The 16,216-nt window shown below is 45.9% G+C and overlaps 1 protein-coding gene across 8 annotated transcripts in view; it reads right to left on the bottom strand.

Moving 5' to 3' along the window:
* LOC119965900 (catenin delta-2-like) overlaps positions 1 to 16,216 on the bottom strand; it is a 1,408,928-nt gene that overhangs the window by 559,739 nt on the left and 832,973 nt on the right. For all 8 annotated transcript variants that reach the window (XM_038796885.1, XM_038796882.1, XM_038796883.1 and 5 more), the window contains one exon: positions 14,790 to 14,902. In XM_038796885.1, coding sequence (XP_038652813.1) covers positions 14,790 to 14,902 — 113 coding nt within the window. The remainder of the gene's footprint in view (positions 1 to 14,789; positions 14,903 to 16,216) is intronic.

The raw sequence follows: 16,216 nt of genomic DNA on the forward strand, positions 1-16,216 counted from the left end.
TTGCATTTATCTAGTAACTTGCAAGTCCTTGGGACATTCTTTAATGTTCTACAGCAAATGTTGCACTTTTATTTTTAAGTGTGCTTTCTGTTGCACACATTTATTAGACTTATCTGAGGATATAACATTCAGGGTGGGTAAAGGGGAACTAGTTGCTGTAGTATATTTGGAGTTCCAAAAGTTTTCAATCAGGTGCCACAATAAAGGTTGCGATACAAGAAATGGGCTCATGGGGTTGGAGTATTTATTATATTAACAGGGATAGAGAACTTTATATCTAATAGGAAACAGAAAGTCAGAATAAATGGGTTGGCAGCATGGTGGCGCAGTGGGTTAGCCCTGCTGCCTCACAGCGCCGAGGTCCCAGGTTCAATCCCGGCTCTGGGTCACTGTCCACATTCTCCCCGTGTTTGCGTGGGTTTCGCCCCCACAACCCAAAAGATGTGTAGGTGGATTGGCCACGCTAAATTGCCCCTTAATTGGAAAACATGAATTGGGTACTCTAAATTTTAAAAAAAAAGAATAAATGGGTAATTTTCAGGTGAACAAATTGTAACCAGTGGACTGCCACAAGGATCAGTGGTGGGGCCTCAACTGTTTATGATCTATATTAATAAATTAATAAAGCAGGTTGTGAGGAGGACACAAAGGACTATATTTTTGCAGACTCTTCCCGATTCCATAGACCTTTAAAGATGGTGTGCTGGACATGGATGCAAATGTCCTGCCTCATTTCTGACAGACAAATTGGGCTCCACACCGGGCCGATGACTAGTCACCTCGGCGCAAACTGGATCTCTTCCATGATGCGTGATCCAGATCAGCATATTTAAAAATACCTGGACCAGATTTCACCCGGCACTCGGGAGTCACCGGCTGCGCCTGCGAGACTTCAACCCGGGCACTGTTTCGCATTGGTTTCCACAAATGTGGACCAGGCGTGATGGCATCTGGGAGGGTCTCGCAGGCCATTAGAAATCCCCAGGAACATGATAGGATAGTACCCTGCCTGGGCTCTAGTAGCAATGCCAGGCTGGCCGTGCCAAGGTGCCCAAGTGTCAGGTTGTCATTGCCAGGGGTCAGGCCTGGGGGTGCTTTGCCATTTAGAGGGGGGCAGGGGCTCAAAATGGTTACAGGGCGGGATGTGAAGGGGGGTTCCAGATTGCCAGTGGGGGACTGAAGGGGGGTGGTGAAGAGATTCAAAATGGCGCCCCGATTTGCGAAGAGCCAGTCCTGTTTGCGAGCTCTGCTCCTCAATGCAGGATATCCACTAAAGTGAGGCTCGCCCAAAGCCCAAAAAACCTGGCAAAGTGCTAGTGAATAGTGGGGTGAATCTCAGCCCTGCAGCCACCAAGAAACATAGGGTGCTCCGGTTTCCTTCCACAGCCCAATGATGTGCAGTTAGGTGGTTTGGCCATGATAAATTGTCTGGTGGTGTCAAAAGTTGTATGGTTAACTGGGGTTATGGGGATATGGCGGGGGAGTGGGGCTAGGTGGCCATTCTCTTTCAGAGGGTCGGTGCAGACTCAATGGGCTGAATGGTTTCCTTCGGTATTGCAGAAATTCCGTGTACCCGAACAGACGCCGAAATGTGGCAACCAGGGGATTTTCACAGTAACTTCATTGCAGTGTTAATGAAAGCCTACTTGAGACAGTAAAGATTATTTATGTATTTATTCTATGAAAAGGATATCAAAAACTTTAACCATATGGAATTAAATTAAATCCTAATCTGACGTGTATGTGATATGCTCATAAAGAGTTACTCACAAAGGAGAAACAAAGAGAGACTGAGTGAAAGAAAGAAGAGGAGGAAAAGCAGGAAGAAAAGGAGAAGGACTTGCATTTATACAGCACGTCCATGACCACAGGGTGTCCCAAGGTGCTTTACAACCAGTTAAACATATTTTTTGAAAAATGTAATTACTGTTTTAATAGGAAACCCTACAGTCAATTTGCACAAAGTGAAGTGCCACAAACAGAAAGAGATAAACGAGTAGAAAATCAGTTCCCAGTGGTGCTGTATCATGGGACATTTGATCTGTTTGTTTGTCTGGCTCGGCCAATCACAATCATTAGATTCAAAACAGAATCTCATTCAAGGCAAGAGCAAAATTAAAGTTTTGATGGGGTGAAGCAAAATGTATTTGGAGTGTGGTGCTTCTCTTTGATTTTGACCACAGCACAACAGAATACAAACATTGACTTTGTTTAGCCTGAACACTGTCTCCAGCTTGTACTCATAGGCCTTTGGAGCTCAGAAAATGAAAGCAGCCAATGGATTGACACAGAACCCTTTTCATATGTCCAGTTAAGTTCCATATTCTGTTCAATTCAGACAGCCCCAGGTTGTTATGGTTTTGAGACTCACTAACAGGTCCTGTCATGGCACAGTTGTTACAGGGGCGATTCTCCGAGCTCCGTGCTGGGCCGGAGAATCGGAGCAACCGTGCCATGACGCCGGCGCGCGATTCTCCAAGGTGCGGAGAATCGCCGCCATTTGTGCCGGTGCGTTTGGCGCTGGAATCGGCAGGGCCGCCGAATCTCTGGCCTGGATGGGCCGAGCGGCCGCTCTGACACTCCGGTTTTTACTCCGGTGTTGGCCACTTAGACTCCCGTTGGGAGAATCCCGCCCGTAATCTCAGATCGCAAAGGATCGCAGAAAACCGCTCCCTCAAAATAGTTAGTTTGTTGCTCCCAGTGGTTAAAGTGAGGGCCTTTGAGATTAACTGGAGGGGCGCAATTCAGCGGACTTAAAACTAAGTCCAGTTTCGGGCCTGTTTGGCAGATGTTTCTCGACAGCTGCAGTGCCGAGATTCGCCCCACTATTCACTGGCACTTTGCCGTTTTTCCTTTGGCAATTTCTTCCCACTGTGGCCACACTTTAGTTGATTTCCTGCTGGGGAGCTGAGCGCGGCAACAGGAAATGCTCTTCAGCGTGCCATTTTGATCGGCAGCTCTGATTTCTGCAACCACCCATTCAGGCCACACATGAAAATGAAATGAAAATCGCTTATTGTCACAAGTAGGCTTCAAATTAAGTTACTGTGAAAAGCCCCTAGTAGCCACATTCCGGCGCCTGTTCGGGGTGGCTGGTACGGGAATTGAACCGTGCTGCTGGCTTGCCTTGGTCTGCTTTCAAAACCAGCGATTTAGCCCTATGCTAAACAAGCCCCTATGCCCTGCTTCCTGGACCACCACCCCCCCTCGCAACTCCCAACTTTCTATTGACCTCTGGAAACCCTCCTTACTACCCCTCTAATGGGCATGGTCCCTCTGGGCATCCTGGCAGTGCTCCTGGCACCTTGACAGTTCCACCCGGGCAACCTGGCATTTCCACCCATGGCACTGCAAAGGTGCCGTGAGGCCAGGAGTGTGGCAGGGTACTACCTTGCTCTACCCCTGACCACCAGGGCATCTCTAAAGGCCTGAAAGACCCTCCAAGGTGCCATCATGCCTCGTCCACGTTTGTGTAAACCGGTGCTAGACAGCTCCCTGTCAAGTTCTTGCAGGCAAGGCCGTTGACTCCCGGGCGCTGAGTGAATGCAGCCTCCAGGTATTTAAAGAGCCGAAGGGTTCATTTGTATATAATTATCTGGATCACATCCAGTGTGAGCGAGATCCAGATAATTATTAGGCATGGGTATTAAAGGACCAGGAAACCAAGGCGGATAAATGGAGTTAAAGCGCAACTCCGCCATGATCATATTAAATTGCAGAACAGGCTCAAGGGGGTGAACAGTCCAGTTCTGTTCCTCTGTGTCTCAAAGCAAAGTCCAGCTAGGCCCAGTCATGTGCTCATGTAACAAATGGCCACTGCATGCTGGGACCTACTGGCTGACTTGACTTTGTACGTTCCACAGCTGTTTGAACTGGCAAAAGAGACTGCGAGAAGTACAAATAAATTGTGCTGCAAGTGCTGTGAATCTTTCTCACTGTGCAGAGATGAAGAGAAAAGAAGATTGGGCTAATGGCTCTCCAGATAAAGGCAAAGATCTCCTTGCTTTACCACATGGTGCCCTTTCTATTAATAGAATTTATTAGCAAAGCTCCCTGTGTGAAAGGAATTTTAATCAGGCCATTGGGGTAATCAGTTGCAGAAGCGGCACAAGTTTGATGAGGACAGAAAAACAAGGAGACACAGAATGTTACGACAAAGAGAGAATTTACTATGTTACAAGGTCTGTACATGATCTTGAAAAACACTGCAAGTAAAAATATAGAGAAAGGAAGAAAGATCATCAAGCAGCGGACTGTGGTAGGTGGTAAAACTCTAACAGGTTCTGGGTAGGGTACAACATTTATCAGGATTTCCTGAAAGGCTCCATTGGGAAAGATTTCAGTGTTAAGTTGTAGTTGTTCAACACCTTTTGTATTACGATGAGGCAGTTTGATTTTCTAGAGCAACACAAAAGCGACATTACAACATTGGCTATACTTCAAAAGTACTTCATTAGCTTCAGCCGCTTTGAGACATCCTCAGGTCGAGGAAGGCACGGTGTAAATGTAAGCGTTCCTTCTCTGACAGTATTGCTCTGAAGATAGGTCACAATCCAATCCCAAGTGGAGCCTGTGACAGCCCACAACAGTGGCTGTCCCACTCTGCATCAAGTTAATGCGATGCAGATCTTGTTTGTCGTTTTGTAAACCTTAGCAGGGCCTTATTAAGCATTCTGAGCATGGAAGCTCCTGCTTTAACCCTTCATGCACGAAGAAATATTCCCCCACTCCTTCTCCCAGAGTGTAAAACTCACACCAGGCAATATTACAATATGCCGCCACATGTAAATGAATACAAATCTCAGTTCAGCAATTACAGTGTAAGCACCATCTTAAGTATGTTATAAAATTGGACCCAGAGACAGGATGGTAAAGAAAATGTTTACTTCTTTAAAATGTCTGGGGAATATGCAATTGGTTTAGAGTGTTCAAAAATGAATTTTAAGAGTTTGCACAAATGATAAAGGCATCAATTGTTAATTTCTTGGATATTAAGAAACACCAGTGCATTTGTCCTGCCAACACATGATCTGGAAACAGTACCAACAGGGAGGAAGTAACATATAGAAACCACATGGCTGGACACAGTTAAGACAGATAAGAAGTTATTGCTGTAAAAGAGCTGCAGCAGAGAGGTAAACAGAAGGTACATTTACAAGGATATGTGTGTGTATAATACAGTTAAACAGGACAGAAATTTGAAGATAAGGTTAGAGTAGGGATTGTGAATTGGACAATTTTACTGTTGCTGCTTCAATTTTCCCCAGAGTCACCAGGCTGTTTAACAGGGTTCATGAGAGGGATGGATAAATGAGTCTCTGGGGGACCTGTGCCATGGAGACTGTCATGACCTAGCTAAGGAGATTCTGCAGAAGTGTGCCATTCTGATGTGGACTATCTCCTGGGAGCTCGGATAGAATACGGCTGCCAGTGAACACAACGTGAGGGCCTAATTAATTGAGTGGAAAGTGAGAAATGCTACCGACCAAAGGCCAAGCTACAGAACTTTGGCCCTGCTATGTTGCCACATGTCTGCGGCGAGTGATGCAAGTATTTATGTTTTTGCAAGATATACATAGAAACATACTTAGAAAATAGAAGTAGGAGGAGGCCATTTGGCCCCTCAAGGCTTGTCCACTATTCATTATGATCATGGCTGATCATCGAGTTCAATACCCTGATCCCGACTTCCTCCATATCCCTTGATCCATTTAACCCCAAGAGCTGTATCTAATTCCTTCTTGAAATTACACAATGTTTTTGCCTCAACTACTTTTTGCGGTAGTGAATTCCACAGGTTCACCACTGTCTGGATGAAGAAATTTCTCCTCACTTCAGTCCTAAAAGGTTTACCCCTTGTCCTGAAATTATGACCCCTAGTTCTGGACTCCCCCACCATTGGAAACATTCTTTCTGATTCGACCCCGTCTAATCCTGTTAGAATTTTATAAGTTTCTAGGAGATCTCCCCTCACTCTTCTATACAGTACTCCAAATCCTAACCAATTTAGTCTCTCCTTGTATGACACTCCCATCATCCCAGGAATTAGCCTGGTAAACCTTTTCTGCACTCCCTCGGTAACAAGAACATCCTTCCTCAGATAAAGACACATAAACTGCACTCCAGGATACTCCAGGAGTGGCCTCACCAATGCCCTGTACAATTGTAGTAAAACATCCCTATTCTTATACTCAAATCCTCTCGCTATGAAGGCCAACATACCATTTGCCGTCTTTACTGCCTGCTGTACCTGCACGCTTACTTTCAACGACTGATGCACGAGGACACCAAGGTTTCACTGAGTATCCACCTCTCTCAATTCACACCGATTCAAATAATAATCTGCCTTTCTATTTTTGCTGCCAAAGTGGATAACCTTGTATTTATGCATGTTACACTGCATCTGCTATGCAAATACCCACTCACTTGAACTAGCCTGTTCAAATCCTGTTGAAGAATCTCTGCATGCTCCTAACAGCTCACCCTCCCACCTAACTTTGTATCATCTGCAAATTTGGAAATATTGCATTTAGTTCCCTCGTCCAAATCATTAATATATAATTGGAGTCTTGTAATAATAGTTATAATAATCGTTATTGTCACAAGTAGGCTTACATTAACACTGCAATGAAGTTACTGTGAAAATCCCCAAGTTGCCACTCTCCAGCGCCTGTTTGGGTACACAGAGGGAGAATTCAGAATGTCCAATTCATCTAACAAACGCTTCTTTCGGGACTTGTGGAAGGAAACCAGGGCACCCAGAGGAAACCCACGCAGACACATGGAGAACATGCTGACTCCACAGACAGTGACCCAAAGTGGGAATCGAACCTGGTGCTGTAATGCAACAGTGCTAACCACTGTGCTACCATGCCACCCAGATCCTAGCACAGATCCCTGCCTTACCCCCACTAGTCACTGCCTGCCAATCAGAAAAGGACCCATTTATTCCAACCATGGGCGGGATTCTCCCCAAACAGTGGGCTGAGGGGGGAGTCCCGGCGGGACGGAGTGGCGTGAACCATTCCGGCGTTGGGCCGACCCAAAGGTGCAGCACCTTCAGGGGCTAGGCCTGCCCCGGAGCGGTTTGCGGGAAAGGGGCTTGCCGCCACAGCAACCAGCGCCGAAGGGCCTCTGCCGGTTGGCGCGAGTTGGCGCATGCGCGGGAACACCAGCGTGTGCTGGCGTCATCCCCACGCATGCGCAGAGGGCTTCGCTTCCGCAACGGGAATGGCGGACTGGTACAGCCTCCAGTGCGGAAGGATAGAGTGCGCCCACGGTACAGGCCCGCCTGCGGATCGGTGGTCCCCGATCGCGGGCCAGGCTACCGTGGGGGCACCTCCTGGGGCGAGATCCCCCCCAAGAACCCTGGAGGCTGCCCGTGCCGCCAGGTCCTGCCAGTAAGTGCTTTCGAATGTTCTGGAATTGTGTTATATAAATGCAAGTTCCTTCCTCCTGATGTTGGAGAATATCGAACAGCTCATGTTTTAACATGGTTCTTTGCACTTCCAGTGTCTTGTTGCAACAGAGATGTACCTCCAAAAGCTTTTTATTTGCTATCTCTATATTGCTGTATTTTCTTTATAATTCTCAGATTGTGGGCGAATTTCATATTACAGCACACAACAAACAACAAAGATAACTAAAGACTGGTTCCCAAGGTTAGGCAGGAGATTTTGTAAGTATATCAATGGAGCCCAGCTATCAGAAAAAGTAATATCACCTTTAAAGCTGGTAGGAAAGGCATTAAGGACATGGAAATCTGTCTGAATCTGCTAATTTATTTATTTTTAGATGGCAGCTCTCTCTATGGCGAAAGAACGATAGAGGTTGTGGGGCGACCTGATAGAGGTCTACAAAATTATGAGGGACATAGACAGGGTGGATAATCAGAGACTTTTCCCAGGGCAGAGGGGTCAATTACTAGGGCGCATAGGTTTAAGGTGCGAGGGGCAAGGTTTAGAGTAGATGTACGAGGCAGGGTTTTTTACACAGAGGGTAGTGGGTGCCTGGAACTCGCTGCCGGAGGAGGTGGTGGAAGCAGCGACGATAGTCATGTTTAAGAGGCATCTTGACAAGTACATGAATAGGATGGGAATAGAGGGATATGGACCCCGGAAGTGTAGAAGATTTTAGTTTAGACGGGTAGCATGGTCGGCACAGGCTTGGAGGGCTGAAGGGCCTGTTCCTGTGCTGTACTTTTCTTTGTTCTTTGTTCGAAAGGATCGTCCCTTTAGTCCGAGATTGTGTCCTCTGCTTCTAGTTTTTCCTACAAGTGGAAATATCCTCCCCACATCCACTCTATCCTTCAGGGACTGGTTTAGTACAGGGCTAAATAGCTGGCTTTTAAAGCAGATCAAGGCAGGCCAGCAGTGCGGGTTCAATTCCAGTAAGAGCCTTCCCAAACAGGCGCCGGAATGTGCCGACTAGCGGCTTTTCACAGTAACTTCATTTGAAACCTACTTGTGACAATAAGCGACTTTCATTTTTCATTTTCTCTCCAGGCCATGCAATATCCTGTAAGTTTCAATAAGATCTCCCTTCATCCTTCTAAACTCCAACGAGTACAGATCCAGAGTCCTCAACCGTTTCTCATATAACAAGCTCTTCATTCCAGGGATCATTCTTGTGAACCTCCTCTGGACCCTTTCCAAGGCCAGCACATCATTCCTTAGTTACGGGGTCCAAAACTGCTCACAATATTCCAAATGGGGTCTGACCAGAGCCTTATATAGAAGTACATCCCTGGTCTTGTATTCTAGCCCTCTCGACATGAATGCTAACATTGCATTTGCCTTCCTAACTGCCGACTGTACCTGCACGTTAACCTTAAGAGAATCGTGAACATGGACTCCCCAAGTCCCCATTTCCCCTTCCAAAGTGCATAACCTCACACTTTTCCACATTGTATTCCATCTGCCACTTCTTGGCCCAGTCTCCTAGCCTGTCGAAGTCCTTCTGTAGCCCGCCTGCTTCCTCAATACGACCTGTCCCTCTATATATGTTTGTATCATCTGCAAACTTAGCAACAGTGCCTTCAGTTCCTTCCTTCAGATCATTCATGTACATTGTGAAAAGTTGTGCTCCCAGCACCGACCCCTGAGGTACACCGCAAGTCACCGGCTGCCATCCTGAAAAAGACCCCTTTATCCCATTCTACCAGTCAGCCAATCCTCTATCCATGCCAGGATCTTACCCTTAACACCATGGGCTCTTAACCTTTTTAACCACGGACTTATAGTTTGAGGGGCACCATGCCACATCAAGGGAGTCACCACTCAACATGGGTCGAATGGCCTCCTTCTGCACTGTAAATTCTATGATCACCAAGAATCTCTCGTGCTCTTACTATCTGCCGTTGGCATGTTGGAAGGATTTGTACGTTGGCATGCTCAACCTGTTTGACCAAATGCATGTCGCTTGGCCATCGAGTCAGCAGTGTGGGTTCAATTCCCGTACTGGCTGCGGTTATCTATGAAGGCCCCGCTTTCTCAACCTTGGCCCTCACCTGAGGTTTAGTGACCCTCAGGTTAAACCACCACCAGTCAGCATCTCTCAAAAAGGGGAGAGCAGCCCATGGTCCTCGGGGACTATGGCGACTTTTAACTTTTGTCTCATATCAGCTTTTTTACCTTTTTATTCGAAGCTTCATTCGCCCGTAAATTCATGTTTAATTTGTATTGGTTGTGATTCGTGTTAGGGTAAAAGTTACAAAAGATTTAATCTTGTTGGTAATTTCTTCCTTTGGGGGTTATTCTGTAAATTTGGTTATTTTGGTTTGTGGTTTTCCACCAGAAATCATAACAAGTCAATCATTAATGATTGTAGTTGGAACTGAAGGTTGATATAATGGCATTAGAATTTAGCTGCCATAATTTAGCCACATCTGCTTGTTCCCTCTTCCCTGATGGGAGAAGGGCTGAAGTACGAGCATAACTATTAATGTTGTACACATTATAGGTGCTAGTGGTGTCCCGATAGTGCAAGTCTATCCCAGATGCACCAGCCCTCCCTATCCCATAGTAATTCCCATTCTGCCATCGAATCCATGCTCACTGACCTATGTTGCCTCCAAGTCTGGTAGTACCTCCATTTTAAAATTCTTGTGTTCAAATTGTCCGATGGCCTCGAACTTTCCACCAGTCCTATTACCCTCTGGGCCATCTACACTTCTCCAATTCTTATCTCTTGTACATCCCCATTTTTCTTCATCCCCACCATTGGCAGCCATGTCTTCAGCTCCTTAGGTCTAAAGCTTTTGAATGTTCTCCACCACCCTCTCCTCCTTTAAGACGTTTCTTAGAGATACCACTTTGAGCAGGCATTTGATCACCTATCGTAACATCGCATGTGGCTTCACATCAATTTTGTTTTGGCACTGCTTCTGTGGGTGTGAATGTGCCTTGGGATATTTACTGTTACATGAATGCAAATTATTGTTGTCATCACATTGCAAATATCCGTTTGTTCGTTTGCCAGCAAAGCAGCTGGAAATTCCTTTTCACAAGTGAGCCACACATTACTGAAACTGAAACTCATACTTTGTGGTCCACAGGAAATGAATGGCACCAGCTGTACAATACATTTCCACTTGCTCACATGATTCCCATGGGTTACTGCGGGAGAATTTACCAAATGGGGGATTTCCTACCTTGGCACCCAGAACGTAACCAGCAGTCGATACAGGTTGATGAGCACGAGGGAATGGGTGAAAGGGACGAGGGTGCGAATGAGGATATGGGCAGCAAATGTAATCCTTCATTTCTGGTTGTGGTTGAGCACTGACGATCAGAAAAAGGACAAACTAAGTATGAGTTGACCATGTGGCCAGTCTCTGGCCGGGATATTCCAGCCCTGCTGTGGTGGTTCATTCCAGCCCTGTCGTTGGGGGGGGTTTCCGGCCCTGACGTTGTTGGATTTTCCTGCTCTGTCATGGTGGGGTTTCCCTGCTGTGCTGTGGTGGGACTTTCCGGCCATGCCGTGGTTGGATTTTCCCACCCTGTCGTGGTGGTTTTTCCGGCCCAGCTGTGGGTATGCAGCTGGCCAGTCAAAGATCTTCCAGCTGGACTGGACGATCCTGACGTAGGGTGGGCTGAAAAATCCCACTCTCTGTCACTGTCTCTCTCTCTGTGCAGGGGGTGACAACTCTGCTGTGTATCCCTGGAGTCTTGTGACAATGTTTTCTTCTGTATTGATTTTTTTTGAACACAGTGGCTTCTTAGTTATAAAAATATAGGAGACAGGGTAAAGAATGTCTGACTGGATGGGCTGGTTGTAGGTGAAAAATTATTTGATGAAGCTTCCAAGAATATTTACGATCAGAATTGGTAACCCTGGGTTAGATTGTCCGGTCCCCGGCTGTGTGTTTCTCAGTGGCGCGCCGTTCGCTGTCGGCGGGATTGTGTCTTCCCGCTGCTTGTCAATGGGATTTCCCAATGCAACCACCCCACGCTGGCGGGAAACCCGTGGGCAGGGGTGCACCGTTGACTGGAAAAGTTAATCCCAACGACCGGAGAATCGTGGCGTCTCTCTCTCTGCCCCTCTCACACATATACTCAGTCACACATCGAATACACGGTGATGACACCGAAGCTTTCATTTCCCGCCCTATACCTATCATTAACAATCATTAACAATGATGCATCATGTAATGCCGCTAGGTCAAACTAGTGTTGATTAGGAGTACACTATCCTGGCAGGAAGTTTTATGCAAACAAAGTGAAAAAGTTACCACCAGATTAATCTGTTATCGGATACAAAGTAGGAGGAGATTAAAGATTTCTGCATCTACCTACTCCAAAATTGCGATCAACATAAATGGCACAACTCAGCGAGTCAAGGACCTTGCACTTCAGTCCCTAGTTGTAGAAAGATGGCAATGTTGCTGGAGGACTGCAGAGTTGATGCAGGTGTCAATACCCGTTGGCAGCAAATACCACTCTCCATATTACAGTGCTGCATTTTCCGCCTGTCGAGCGGGCAGTATCAATCTTTACTGAATGAGAAGGGAACTAAGTTAAGGTGATCAGCCCTTCTTCAGAATGAAAAGCTCCTGTTTCAGCTTCAGAGACGCAAGCCAGTGATCCATACAGTAAATTACCATTAATACCTAACTCACTATCCAGTAGAATACCTTTTGTGATCACTTGCTGCCTTTGGTCTTGTGACTCCAGACATGTATCAGTTAGTTTATGAGCAGAATAGTCAATAATTGAAGTGAGTACAAGGTTGTAAATGTTCTGGGAATGTCCTGCAGTTATCATGCATGCAAGATTCATTCCCAGGGCATTTCTGAGAGCAATCTAAGGAGGAGGGTTCTTATAATTTTGGAACCGGGAAAGAAAAGGCGGCGTGAATGCCGGCCAAGAGTCATCCAATCAAATAACCAGTCTGTCCGTTATCCAATTGCAGTGGGAATGGAAATGTTGGGTTAGCAATGCAGGGAGCGTGAGGGTGGAGGTGGAGGGAACAATTCAGGACAACTTGGCAGTGTCAGGGGCCAGGTCCCAGACGGTGCCTGGAGGCAGATACTGGGGGGGATGGGGGCTGGGGAAGGGGATGGGTTTTTCATGAGGCGATTCCATGGGTTGGTTCCATGGGCCGGGAGGGTCTCTGTTAGGGACAGGGGGATCCGTTGGTGGCGGCAGGAGGGGAGGTCAGTTTTCAATTGTTTGCATTGGGGGTCCTTTGAAAAAAAGCTCCTCGATCTTTTGAAAATTGAGCCGGCCCTATTAGCATGGCATTGTGAGACCTGTCCCTTCAAATTTCTTTCACTAAGCAGCCAAACAATATGGGGAGGAATCCACCCTGGGGGCTAGCAGCTTCCACACAGTTTTTCCCACCCATTGCACCACCCTGCACCCAGTTACCAGCAACCCAGGGTTTGCTTAAAAATTGCTGGTAACCTAAGCAGGCAGAAAACCTTTTGCAAAAACAAACAAGGAAGGGATAATGAAGCTTGACAATAAACCGTTGTTTCAGCTGTTCAATTGTTTAAGCAGTGTCCTTCAGCAAGATAAAGTTAAGGCAAGGTCATTTTCATAGTAGGAGATATAAGATCCAAGGCATTGGGAATGTATCAGAAACTATTACAAATTGAAAAGCCATTTGCACAATTCACTACATGTCTAACATTTGTAACAAACCAGCTTGTTTATAAGACAATTCTTCTGTAGCCCTCTGCATCAACTCTCAACGGTAACCAATAAAAAACTGTTCAAAGGCACTACAATTTACTGCTTGTACACCATTTTGAATTCTGGACAGACTATTTGTGCCTGTTTATATCTTTCCAAAATGGTATTTCTGTTGACGTCAGTGGAGGAGATGCAAAACGGGCTAATGAGATCGCAATCATCTGCTCTACAATATTGCGTCACATCAAAGTCTATCCCTTTGCTCCCAGTGTTGGAAAGCCAATTCCACCCTTCACCCATGGCACTTGTGTCAACACACCTGACCACACCCCAAACCCAGGTAAAGTGGGAAGGATTGTAAAACAGCCACGAGTAGGGTGAGAAGAGCCACACAGATTCTGAAATAAACAATGAATTGCCAGGGTGCATCATAACATTGAGACATTCCTCTGAGACAGAGATAGTATCTGCAAGAAGGTAAATTAATTCCGTTGTGTTTTAATCTGGTGACGTATAATCCATTTTATCGCATGCACACCAAAGGCACATTCTATCAGCGCAAAGGTCACTGACTCAGCAGAATGCTTGACAATACTTTCTTTGTATATATATATATAAATAATGGAAATCATGCAATGTACCTTCCCTCTGTATATATAATATGAATATATCTATATTTTTCTATATTTATCTCAGTGTCTACATATCTATAAAATCTATATCTAACTATATAAATCCATATTTTAGCTAAATAATTACTATACATATATCCATATATATGCAACATATATCCATCTATCATATATCTATACACGTGTGTTTGTATCTTTTGGTACCTTGAGTGGAATAGCATGCATTTTTGAGTAGCATCCAGACGTTAAATTGCTCTGGACCCTGCTCCTCAGTTCTATTACATGATTGAGTGGATTGAAGCTGCATGGGCCCTCATCCTGATCAAGACCTGCTCTATACAGACACTTCCACAGGCAGCCAAACATGCTGGTGAGCTAACCCTGTGCCGGGTTTTACGACAGTAATTCACATTCAAGATTCCCCACAGGGGGAGGAAAGTCAGGAGTGTGAGTCATCAAACTCTGCTCCGTTGTATCGCCAATTCCTGGTGCACTGGAAGTTTTCCTCGACTGCAAATATTTTGAATGGAAGGGCGGTACGGTGACGCGGTGGTTAGCACAGCTGCCTCACGGAGCCGAAGACCTGGGTTCGACCCCAGCCCTGGGTCACAGTCCATGTGCAATTTGCACCTTCTCTCCAGTGTCTGCATGGGTCTCACCCCCACATCCCAAAAAGATGTGCAGGGCAAGGGAATTGGCGATGCTAAATTGTCCCTTAATTGGAAAAAAAAATAATTGGATACTCTAAATTAAAAAATATATATATTTTGAATGGGATGAGGATGTTAAAGTAGTGTGGGAACACCTTCACCACAAAGCCTGTAACAGGTCTCCTCTGCTCCACCAACCAACTCCCCACCCCCGCCTCCATCCCCTGAATAACCCAGAACCATTGCTTGTTGGATCAAATTTCCACACATAAAACCTTCACTCTGAGGACACGTCGAAGCCTGCTGCAAAAACGACATACAATTACACGGTGCCAGGAGCGAGCACCTTACCAAGACAGTTTAGTCCATACCTAATGCTGCTCATGCTGCCTGTGTCAGATCCCAGTTTGCATCGCTCCAACTGGCTGGCGACAATCTGGCGCTCGGCCTCCAGCTCTCTGGTTAGTCTCTCAAACTGCAGCTCCTGCAACGGGAAGAAAGAAAGACAGAAAGCGACATCAGTCACGGGAAAAGGAGAAATGACGGATTTAGGTGGGGTTGGGGCAGGGAACATGTGCAATTCCTCCTTTAGACTGCTGTTAGATCACATCACTGAGTCAGAATACAGAAGATTGTAGATCTGCACAATGACAGTTAAACAGAAAACTAATCAATAAAAACCAGTCCTGTTGAGAAAAGTCCTTTTCCTTCGACTTTCACTGGTGATATATCTGACATAATTGCATCTCAAGCATTCCCAAAGAGAATGTGGCTCACGCTTGACACAGATAAAGAGAGAGCTGCATTTATATAGTGCCTTTCACATCTTCAGGATGTGCCAATATGTTTTACTGCCAATTGAGCCCTTTGATGTGTATAGCCAGGGTTGTAATATAGGGAATGTGGCAGCCAATCTGTGCACAGCATGACCTTCAAGACTGCAGGTGATAGAGAGGAAATAACCATTTTTTAAAAGATGATGCCAGTGGAGGTATTCCAGGACACTGGGGGAGCCCTCCTGTTCTTTCAAATAGTGCCAGAATATCTTTTAGGTCCACCTGTGAAGCCAGGGAGGCCTTGGTTGAACCCCTCATCCAAAAGATGGCATCTCCAATAGTGCATCACCCCCCACTGTACTCCACTGGAGTTTCAATCCAGATGATGTGCTTAATTGGGCCCTGAAGCCACGACCTTCTAATTCAGTGCCAACATTTTCCCACTAAGCCACAGCTGACACAAGATGATAATTGGGGCAGAACCACATTTCACTCCGATTCCCAATTACTTGCAGACTGGTTGGAACTGATGGGGAATGAAGAAGTTCGCTGAGTTTGTTAGGTTTTTCTCAAACTGTTCGCTCTAATAGATTTTACTGTTAAATCAATGGAGGTTTATGCAGGTTGGGGTGGGAGGCTTGCCGGGGGGCTGGGGAATGAGCAAGAAAAGATCATCCTGACCTTGGTCTCCTTCAATCAAGGTATATTGTGTTAGCTCAGTAAACGGCTGCAGGATTGGTAGATCTTTGTGACCCACAGACACATATGTGTGAACATTGAGCCACTGCACAACCATCTGACACCAGTTTTTGGTGGCAGCCTATTTTACTCAAACTGCCTAGTACCTCTGTCCAAGTCAAATCAATAATTTTGTCATAACTGCATGCTAGTGACTATGGCTTAGCCGTCACTGAGCCAAAGGGTATTGGGTCTCCCATCCCACAGACTGAACTCACAATATAGGCTGATACTCCAATGTAGTACTGATGGAATGTTGCACGATTGGAGGTTGAGACATCAAA

Source organism: Scyliorhinus canicula, chromosome 5, assembly GCF_902713615.1.
Source record: "Scyliorhinus canicula chromosome 5, sScyCan1.1, whole genome shotgun sequence".
NCBI lineage: Eukaryota > Metazoa > Chordata > Chondrichthyes > Carcharhiniformes > Scyliorhinidae > Scyliorhinus > Scyliorhinus canicula.